The sequence below is a fragment of the Carlito syrichta genome, unplaced genomic scaffold (genome assembly GCF_000164805.1).
Source record: "Carlito syrichta isolate Samal-C Ts95f unplaced genomic scaffold, Tarsius_syrichta-2.0.1 Scaffold303364, whole genome shotgun sequence".
Classification (NCBI taxonomy): domain Eukaryota; kingdom Metazoa; phylum Chordata; class Mammalia; order Primates; family Tarsiidae; genus Carlito; species Carlito syrichta.
Genome location: NW_007247460.1, coordinates 488548 through 499006, shown reverse-complemented (window position 1 = coordinate 499006; position 10459 = coordinate 488548). Strand labels below are relative to the sequence as shown.

The following is a 10459-nucleotide window of genomic DNA, read 5'->3' as shown; positions in this document are numbered from 1 at the left end:
AAAAAAAAAAAAAAAGTTGTAATTTATTTTTTGAGTCGGAGTCTCATTCTGTTGCCCAGGCTGAAGCGCAGTAGCATGATCATGACGATCACGGTTCATCACAGCCTCGACCTCCTGTGCTCAGGTGACCCTTCTATGTCAGCATCGGAGTAGCTGGGACTACAGGTGTGCACCACCATGCCCAGCTAATTTTGTTTTATTTTTTTGTAGAGATGAGGTTTCGCTATGTTGTCCAGGTTGGTCAAGCGATCCTCCCAGGCTGGCCTCCCAAAGTGCTGAGATGACAGGCACATGCCACCAAACCTAGCTAATTTTAAAAGTTTTTTTATAGAGACGAGGTTTCGGTATGTTGCCCGGGCTGGTCTCGGACTCCTGGGATCAAGCAATCCTCCCAGGTTGGCCTCCCAAAGTGCTGAGATTACAGGCATGCGCCCTGGCACCCAGCCTGCCTCAGTTTTTCTAATCATCCGACCTACAGATGCTCCAGGGAACAGAGCTACATGTACAAGGATGTTCCCGGAAGTGTTGTGTATAATCTGAAGAAGTGGAGGCAGCCCATGGCGCCTCCAGTCGGGGACAGGAACACCGTGTCATGGATCATTATGCGCGGCCGCAAAGATCTTACTTCTGCCACTGTGTGCTCACGGGCAAAGGATTGAATCCTCCAGCACCACTGTCTCCTCCTCTGTGGGAATAACTACGGGGCATGAGCCGAGGACCGCTCTGGTCTCTAGTGGTCCTCCCACCTCGACCTCCCCAAGTGCTGGAATTACAAGTACGAGCCACCATGCCCAGCCAAATTTATTCTTTAACATTATTTTCTTCCTTGTTCTGATTTTATTTTAACCAGGGGCACAAATTATCTTTATGATAACATTTTAAAACAATAGAGATAAAAAACAAAGGGTGCCATTAACCACTGTTATTAATTTGCCCTGTTATTTAGCTGCTCTAAAATAATATTTTCTGCTGTTCACTGTGTGAGCATTTCTGGGTGTTCTATTTTCTTTGAGGGCAGCAGGGAAGAACTCTAATCCCAACACGGACTCCAGAAATCAGTATAGTATCCCTACACACTGACTGTTTCTAATTCCTCACTTATAACTTCTATGCGCCAATGGTTTCCCGTTGTTTTCAGAGTAGAGCCCTTCCGAGGGCCATGTGACCTGGCCTGCGGCACCTTCTCTGACCTCATCTGTCCTGCTCACTTCTCCCTAGCTACTCTGGCTTCTTTGATGCTCCTCCAACAGGTCAGGCATTCTCTTGCCACAGGGCGTTTGCACCAGCTATTCCTGCTGCCTGGAGCATTCCTCTCCAGGTCAATGCATGGCTCATACCCTTTCCTCCTCCGTTTTTTACTTAGACGTCACCTTCTCGGGGAGGACTCCCATGATCCCCTTATTTGAATCTGAAGCCCATCCTCTGACCCCCACACCTTCTCCCCTGCTTCTGCTGTGTTCTCCTCCATGTCCCGTATCACCTTCCATCACACTACACATCCTACTTATTCAGGGTGTCCTCTGCCTCCTCTTCCTCCTCACGAATGTCCCTACCACAAGGGTGAAGATGTCAGTGTTTTGTTCACTGCTGTATCACGGGGATACACATGATGGATGCTCAGTAAATAGGTGTCGAATGAACTTAAACGCTTCATGGGAAGAAGGAGAAAAACACAGAAGCCAGACAAACATGGACTGAATCTCTGACATATTAACCTCACTGGGCTTCCATCCATATCTCCTGCCCTGGGAGAAGGTCTGCCACACAGCAGCATGACTAGAGCTCATTGTGTTTGCCCATACTGGGCTCTAAGACTTACTCAGACCATTTTCCTCCCCTGTACCTTTTGCCATTGAACCCCGAAGAGTCCAGGGCAGAGACTCTAATCCCTGCAAACTGTCAGCCATCCTGGCAAGGAGGCCTCAAAGGCTCCAGACACATGAGGCCTCTCTCCCCAGAGACCGGCAAACCTCAGACTGCCAGGCTTCCTGTGCCTGGGTGCGGGCAGGGGCTGGGGGTGGAGAGAGGGTGTGACTAGGGGAGGGTCATGCTGGAAAGGAAATGGCAGGGTGGAGGAGAGTGAGCAGGCGCTCACTTGCAGATCTCAATCGGCCCTTGGGCCTGGAGGCAGGGCCTCTAATTATCCTCATTTTACAGATGAGGAAATCCAGGCTCTGAGAGGGGAAGTGTCTTGCTCAAGGTCTGACATCACAGCCCTGCCTTTGCTGTCCACACTGCACTGGCTCTGGCGGAGCATCACAACCACCCGGATCTGCTGAAACTCAAATGTGCGGCCCCGCCCCACCTACTGACTCAGAGTTTCCAGGGGTGGGGTCCAGGTGTCTGTATCTTTCACAAGCTGCCATTCAAGCTCCCTCAGAAAGGATCCCACCCACCGAGGAAGTTCCTGACCTCTGGGTCAGCAGCCCTTGACCTTCAAGAGGCTTCATTTATTCGGTCTTTCCTCTGGAGGCGGTTGGGGGAGGAGTTCTCTGGGGAGTTGGAGTCCTCGAAAAACTCAAGTGTGGGGATCAGGGTGGGTGTCATATCTGTGCCGACAGGAAGTCAGTAAGCACTGGTTCTGTAGTTTCCAGCCTTCAGGATCCCGAACCCTTGGCTGACCAGGAAGTAGATGCAGACATTAAGGTTTGGGAGTTCACAAAAGCACCCAGCAATGACTTCAAATATAATTCTCTCTCTTAAATGAATCTAGGTACAAAGTGATGGACACAGATCCTTTTCAGAGTCACTGAACGTTTTTTTTTTCTTCTCCTTCTTCTTTTGTGTAGGAGTCTTACTCTGTCACCAAAGCTGGAGGGCAGTGGCGCACTCCTGGCCACCGCAGCCTCAACCTGCTGGGCTCAGGTGATCCTTCTGCCTCAGTCTTCCAAGTAGCTGAAATCACAGGCACACGCCACCATGCCCAGTTACTTTTTGATTTATTTTTATTTTATTTTATTTTATTTTTTGAGTTGGCGTCTCACTGCGTCGCCCAGACTGGAGGGCAGTGGCCGCTCCCGGCCACCGCAGACTCGATCTGTTGGGCTCCGGCGATCCTTCCGCCTCAGCCTTCCTAGTAGCCGGAATTACAGGCGCGTGCTACCACGCCTGGCTGATTTTTTTATTTATTGTAGAGATGAGGTCTCGCCTGCCCAGGCGGGTCTCAAACCCGCGGGCTCAGGCAATCCACTCACCTCAGCCTCCCAAAGGCGCGGGATTACAGGCTGAGCCACCGAGCCTGGCTACTTTTTGATTTATTGTAGAGATGGGGTCTCAAACCCGTGGGCTTGGGCAATCCTCTCACCTCGGCCTCCCAAAGTGCTGAGATTATAGTGCTGGGATTGAGCCACCACACCCAGCCTGCATTTTTTTTTTTCTAAAACAGGGTTCTGCTCTGTCACTCACTACTGGAGTATAGTGACGTAATCATAGCTCACTATAGCCTTGAACTTCTGGGCTCGAGATCCTCCTGCTCATTCACCAAGCAGCTGGGATTACAGGTGTGCACTACCACATCCAGCTAAGTTTTTATTTTGGTAGAGATGGGGGTCTCGCTATGTTGCTCAGACTGGTCTCGAACTCCTGGCCTCAGATGATGCTCCTGCCTAAGCCTTCCAGCGTACTGGGATTACAGGCATGAGCCACCATGCCCAACCACTGAATGTATTCTAGTAGGTACTAAAGCATAACCACTATCATGGAGGAGCGCTGGGAATTTTTAAGATGAGAATCTCTGGATTAGCTATATAACCTGCTGAGAGCAAGCAGGGGACGGAGGGGTTGGATGTGGGCATCAAATGAAAGGCAGAGGCCCAGAAAAGGGAAAGGAGAGGCTGCTGCAAGGACCAATTTTTTTTTTTTTGGAGTTGGAGTCTCACTCTGTCGCCCAGTCTGGAGTGCAGTTGCCGCTCCCGGCCACCGCAGCCTCGACCTGCTGGGCTCCGGCGATCCTTCCGCCTCAGCCTTCCGAGTAGCCGGAATTACAGGCATGTGCTACCATGCCCGGCTGATTTTTTTTATTTTATTGTAGAGATGAGGTCTCGCCTGCCCAGGCAGGTCTCGAACCCGCGGGCTCAGGCAATCCACTCACCTCAGCCTCCCAAAGGCGCGGGATTACAGGCTGAGCCACCGAGCCCGGCTTGCAAGGACCAATTTCACCTACTTGATGTACATTTTTTTTTTGAGTTGGAGTCTTACTCTGTCGCCCAGGCTGGATTGCAGTGGCACGCTCATGGCCACCCCAGCATTGACCTGATGGGCTCTGGCGATCCTTCTGCCTCAGCCTTCCAAGTAGCTGGAACTTCAGGTGCACGCTACCACGCCCGGCTAATTTTTTATTTATTGTAGAGACGAGGTCTTGCCAGGTTGCCGGGCTGGTCTCGAATCTGCAGGCTCAGGCAATCTACTCGCCTCGGCCTCCCAAAGTGCTAGGACTACAGGCCGAGGCGCCGAGCCCGGTCAATGTACAGTTTTTATTTTTTAAGTTATTTTTATCGATTGACAGGATGGCTTGGCAACCTCCAATTCAACGCTCCTGGTTATAGATAAGAAACTAGAGGCACAGAGATGGACAGTGACTTGCTCAAGGTCACCCAGTTGGGGAGCAGTATAGATCCAAGCCTATGTGGTTATGAGTCAAGTGCTCTCACATCATTAAATCCTCCTCCGCTCCCCATTCCCACCCTCTTGCCTGAACAGCACACAGGGTCGGGGGAAGCCGATGATCCTAGCCAGTGGTTTCTGGATGGAGCTGTTAATTCTTCCTTCACTAAGGAGAATGCTGTTTTCCCTCTCTAGAGGAGGCAGAGCCTGAAGCTCATGGACTCTCCGTGGGCTCCTGAATTGCCCTGAGTATCAGCTGGAGGGCCCAGAAGCCTGGGAGGCCCCTGCACCCGCTGCCTCCCTTCCCCCACCTCCTGTCAGTCAAGGGGAAGTAGCAGGGCTGCTGCCTTCTAAGATCCTCATCCAACCAGAGACATGCTGCTCCAGCTACATCCGCCCCCCTCTACCCTGGCCCAGCTGCCTGTAGTCAGGGAGGAAGGCGGCCAGTTCTCAGCTGATCCTCCATGAGGCCTACAATCAATGCTGCTCCTCTGGAGAACAGGGCATGGCCATCAGAAAACACATCGTTCCCAAGGGCTCCCCTCTAAAGCCCTCTGTCAGGACGGCTACTTGCCCCTCAAGGTTTTTTCAGAGCAGGTTCTGTGGACCCTGTACGAACTCAGCGCCCTCAACCCCTGGGAAGTTCTGTGTTCAACTTAAATCCATCCTGGGCAGGACTGCAATTCCTAATGGCCTATTTTCACTAGTCTCAGGCCACTGTACTCTCTACAAGAATTCAATGAGAGGAAAGTGCATCTGGCTTCTCCCCCCAGCCTCCTCGTCTCCAGGGGAAATGGTCCTGACTCTGGGCTTTTCTCAGAGGATTTGATGTTCTTCTTCCTCCCTCTGGCCTCATCGCAGGTTTGCTCTGAATAGCCAGTGGCAGCCCCCCACCAACACATCAGGGGAAAAGTGGCAGTTGGGCTGGTGCAGTTCTCTTGCCTGGTCCCAAGGGAGGACCGTAAGGCTAGAGACAGTTTTAGTAAGAACAGAGTGACCACAAGAGCTTTTCCCCATCCCTCAGTCTTGTGAGAGGAGAGGGCCAACCCTGCTTGTGTATCGCTCATCTGCCCCTTCCCCTGCCGTCTGACCACTTCTCTATTACTCCTTCGCCTTCGTCCCCACCCCCAACACCATCACTACTGCCTCCCCTCCCAACATCTACCACTGTGGTCTTGGCGGAGAATTGCCTTCCCAACCTTCCCCTCTTTGACAGGAGTCCTGCCATTTCTGCCTGAGCTAACGTTTCCCACTCTTACCCAGGTTTCCAGAACAGACAAGTTTTCTGTCAAGTAGGGGAGAAATCTACCACTGATGCTGTGTGACCAGAGATGACACTGACAGTGGGCTTAGTCTGAGTCATGATGCCGTACGAAGACAGTGGACAGTTCAAATATGCAAACTCTCCATGGAATATTTCCCAGAAATCCTCAACCCGTGGGGGTGGGGAAGTGGGTATCTGCCCAGTTAGAAGTTTGAGGCAGCAGGAAAAGGGGAACCACCTGGAGGCTGTGCCTTCCATACGTGAGAGGCACAGAGAGCCTGGAGAGGGTTCAGGGGCCACACATGTCATGCAGAGGTGGAATATGACACCTTGGAAGCAAAGGACCATAAGGGATGGTATTGTCTCAGTAAAATATTAAAGGGGGAGGGCGGGAGGTGGTTGTGGGGCACAGAATGGGCAGAGATGGATTTTGGGTGGTCAATTTTTCTTCCCTCTATACTGAGGACCCAACTAGGTGACATGATCTGTGATAAAAGGTACTTATGTTTGATGTAAGGAAGAACCTGTCTGTTGGGAGGTTCTCCCCAGGTGACGGGGTGGTAGTAGGCTCTCCCTTCTGGAGATACTCACAAATCTGGCTAAGGGATAGACTGTAACACAGAGCCAGTTTGGGATATCCAAGTTCATCAGGCCCAGTTCCGCAAGGTGGGGGCTGGAAGGGGATGGGTGCCTAGTCCGTCCCGTCTGTTGCTCTCAGGTTTCCAGGCACCTTCCACCCTGGTCATTAAGAATGGAGTTTTCCTTGAGACTGTACCCCTCCTTTAAGGGAGTGGAGCAGGGGAGACACCAGGAATCCAGGACCTAACCTCATGCTGGCACAGAGCCTCATGTGGGGCTCAATCGAATAAATACTGAGTGAATGAATGAAATGAATGAACCATTAAGGCAGGTCCCAGAGAGCTGAAGCCTACCTTGCTCCTTTCCCAGTATCTCTTGGTTTTAGTGGCCCAGGACCTTGGTTCCTCCCCACTAACTAGGTTACTGAAGGCAGCACTAGCTGAGGCCTAGAGGAAGAAGGAAGAAAACTCCTTGGCCATGGACTTTAGGACCATCACGGACAGGGTTTTCCTCAGCTCAGATTCCATGCCCTCCCCACCTCAGGTCTCAAGGCCCACGGTAAGTTTCCCAACCTAGTGTGTGTGGATGGAGGGGGTGTGAGCTCCCTCTCCCCACCTGCCCACCTGGGGGGCAGGGTGCGTTGGGCCAGCCTGGTTTGAGACTGGGGTAGGCCCTTTACGCCTCCCTCTCAGCTCCAGAGGAAGCGACTGACAAGCACTAGCTAACTGTCTCTCTTGAAAGTCAGAAGGAAGCAGCAGGAAGGAGGAGGCTGCGTGCCCAAGCATGACTGGGGAGTCATGTGTGCTCAACACACGGAATCTGGATGCGACCTGGCTCCTTGCCCTCAGAACACCACGAGGCCACCCCCACCCTCCGGGTGGCTGGGGGGCCGGGTTCTGGGCAACATCTGCATGCACTTTGCTTGGACCTCTGGACGGTGGCGGCAGCACCGGGCGATGCTGGCCCGGTTACCCAGGACCGGCCCCGCACCCCAGGCCTGGGGCACCCAGAGCAACACGGAGTTCACGCCTGGCTCCCAGGCAGCAGAGCTGGTGTGGCACATCTGCCGTCCTCCCCGGGCCCCAGGCGCCTCTCACCTTGAGCTGGGACTTGGAGACCTTGCCGCTCTTCTCCACGTCCAGCGCGGTAAAGGCGTACCAGATGGACTTGAGTAGCTCCTTGCGCAGGGCCATGGCTGAGGCGCCTGCCTGGGTGAGGGCGGCTCTGACACCAAGATCCGGTTTCAGGAAATGCAAACGACTGCGGAGACCGCAGAGGGGCCATGGTGGAGCGAGAGCTCCACCTGTCTGCTCATCCTGTTCCCGTGCTGGTGGGAACCAGCCTGTGGCTCTCACAGTATGGCAGCCCCACTCCCTGCAGGGAACCAGGGACCCATTCCCTTGCTCTGTATTGGACTGGCTCCCTGCGCTTGAGGCCCTTCTAGAAGCTTCCTGAGCCCCAGAGCCTTCTGGAACCTGCCAAGGCTCCCAGGGGCAGCCTGCTGAGGGGAAAAGAAAGCCCCATCCTCACTTTGGAGTCAGACAATCTGAGGGTCCAACCCCAATTCTACACAGGTGGGAAGCCTTGGATAAGTTACTTAACTATCTGGACCAGTTTCCTCATTGGTAAAGCAGGAAATATACCAACCCCTGAGTTGTAAGACTGTCCAAGAACAGATGTTAAAGCACATGGTAGGCTCCGGACAGAGCATCTTTTAGCGCCACCTAACATGAGCACAGTGGTGGGCTCCATCCAAGCAAAGAAGACAATGGCACATCACAAAGCTGGAGGAGGAACTGGGCCAGGCCACCTCTCCAGGTCAAGCAGATTGGTACTAGGCCTGCTGGCTCCCTGTCCCCCTGGTATTGGCTCTACAAAGCACTGTCCACTCTAGGCCCAGTGGTCCTGAAGACACTGGAACTGCTGGTAGCACATGTGGTGGAGCCCAACCTCAAGGGTCCCGGCAGCAACAGGCTTGGCGTTCTGGGCCCTCCACTTCGGTGCTTCCACTTCTTAAGGTCCCATGCCCATGAGGACTAGGACACCCCCACACTGGGAACAGTAGTCATAGATGTGGAAGATGCTGCTCAAGCCAATACTCAGATATCCCTCTTCTCTGGAAGCAGGCTCCAGACCCTCTGTTCCCAAGGAGCTGGTGACAAGAGCAAATGGGAGCTTTTTAGGCATCTTAGGAGAGGATGCCTGGGTCAGTGGAAGGGGTTCCAAATCTGGGTATCAACAAGGGGCTTGGGGCACACCCATCACGGGGGGGAGAGGAAGAGAGGCACCTGCAATCCCAACCACACCCCTATCCAGGTGGGGTCAAACCCTGAGTTCTTTTCCATGAAGTGCCAACTCCTGTATGCCTTTCTCCCACTGGGACTCATCTGGTCTTACCAACTCACTTTCCAGTGGTGTCTGACTTGACTTTGGAATCCCACAGCACAGTCCTAGATACCTAGGTGGGCACCCCCAGAGCTGGGTTAGAGTTGACTTCAGCCTCAGAGGTATTAGGCTCTGTCCCTTGAACCTCAGTGACCTTGACAAAGGAGGCCCCCATCCTCACCCTAACCCGGAGCTTTGGTCTCTTGGAGCAGCTGACTGTGCAGTTGGGTGATAGCTGGGTCTGGAGGAGCTCTGACCACATTTTCACAAGATAAGGTAGGGGAAAAAAAGAGTTCCTTTAGTTCAGTCACCCTGAGACCTGAGATCAGCCAGAGCCTGGAAGCAGCAGTCACCCTCGTCCTGTCTGGCCACCCAGAAGCCCACCTGCTCAGCTATGGGCAGGAGATGACCAGCAACTCCTCATGCTCACCTTATACCAGGCCTTTCTTTCATGTGTGCCCCAGGTAGGCCAGTCCCACCACTCTGTCACTGAGGGCGAGCAGGGTTTGTGCCAGAGAGACAGGGTGGAGAACCTGACTTGACCAGCCCAGCCACGATGGCCGAGCTGAAAGGATGGAGGAAACCAGGTGGAAACTTGGAACTTTTATTAAATATTCATCCACCCATTTGCCACCACCACCCAGAGCAGGGAAAAATTATCAAAATGGAATTTAAAAAAACCAAAAACAAATTAAACCCAATTCCCAGCAGTCTATGTACAGGGACGCTCCCTGCCTCTCTGCCACAGAGAGGCTGGGGGGTGGCTGAGGGTGGTGTGGGCTGGGCACCTCTTCTCCAGCCACAGGCCCCTGAGGAATTCATTCTGACTGTGGTAGGAAGTCCCAGGTGCCAAGTAGTCAGGTGTCTGGGCCAGCTTTCAGGGAGGTGGTTATTGCTGGGAGGCAGGACCAGGTCTGCTCTGCCCCTACTGGGCTGAAGAGCAGTCTGCCTTCTCCCCTAGTGGGCCATGACCAGTCAGGGTGGAGGGCCAGTTCCCACAGCTGTCCTAATCTCCCCCAAGAAGGGAACGGCATTCTCTAGAGGAAAGAGCACAGCGTCCAGCTGATTTTGAGAGGAGGGTGCCCACTACAGCCTGGTGGCTAGGTTGCCCTCCTCTGCTCCCGAGGATGATGTACACTCCCACGATTCCAGCTGCCTGGTCTTCTTCCTGGTGGGGTCCCCATCCCCTTCAGTTAGCCACTTTCTTGCTGCCTTCTTGCCCCAGAGACTTATGTGGCCACCTTCATGCGTCAGCCACAGCCTGGGCCCTTGCAGGCAGGAATGCCTGTGCAGCATGACACCTCCTTGGACATGGCGTGGGATCCAGCCCTTCTGGGCTCAGCAGCCGCTCTCCGACACTGTTGTCTCCAGGGTCACAGCCCCTTGCTGCATGGCAGCAGTGGCCACGCTGATGGCCTCCTCTAAGGTCTGCTGCTCCTCCAGCTGCAGGAGAAGGGGGTGCAGAAGGAAGAAGTGAGACCCTCCCTCTCATATTTCAGTGTCAGCAGTATGTGGCCTTTTTTTATTTTTTTGAGTTGGAGTCTCACTCTGTCAGCCAGACTGGAGAGCAGTGGCCGCTCCCAGCCACCACAGCCTCGACCTGCTGGGCTCCGGCGATCCTTCTGTCTC

At 53.6% G+C, this 10459-nt stretch overlaps 2 protein-coding genes across 2 annotated transcripts in view; both read right to left on the bottom strand.

Moving 5' to 3' along the window:
• The window catches only part of DEF6 (DEF6, guanine nucleotide exchange factor), a 26641-nt gene extending 18971 nt beyond the window's left edge, over positions 1-7670 (bottom strand). Inside the window, exon 1 of the mRNA XM_008058501.2 lies at positions 7543-7670. Coding sequence (XP_008056692.1) covers positions 7543-7638 — 96 coding nt within the window. The 5' untranslated portion in view covers positions 7639-7670. The remainder of the gene's footprint in view (positions 1-7542) is intronic.
• Positions 7671-9418: 1748 nt separating this feature from the next.
• The window catches only part of ZNF76 (zinc finger protein 76), a 41954-nt gene continuing 40913 nt past the window's right edge, over positions 9419-10459 (bottom strand). Inside the window, exon 14 of the mRNA XM_021712567.1 lies at positions 9419-10273. Within this exon, the coding sequence (XP_021568242.1) occupies positions 10169-10273 (105 nt within the window). The 3' untranslated portion in view covers positions 9419-10168. The remainder of the gene's footprint in view (positions 10274-10459) is intronic.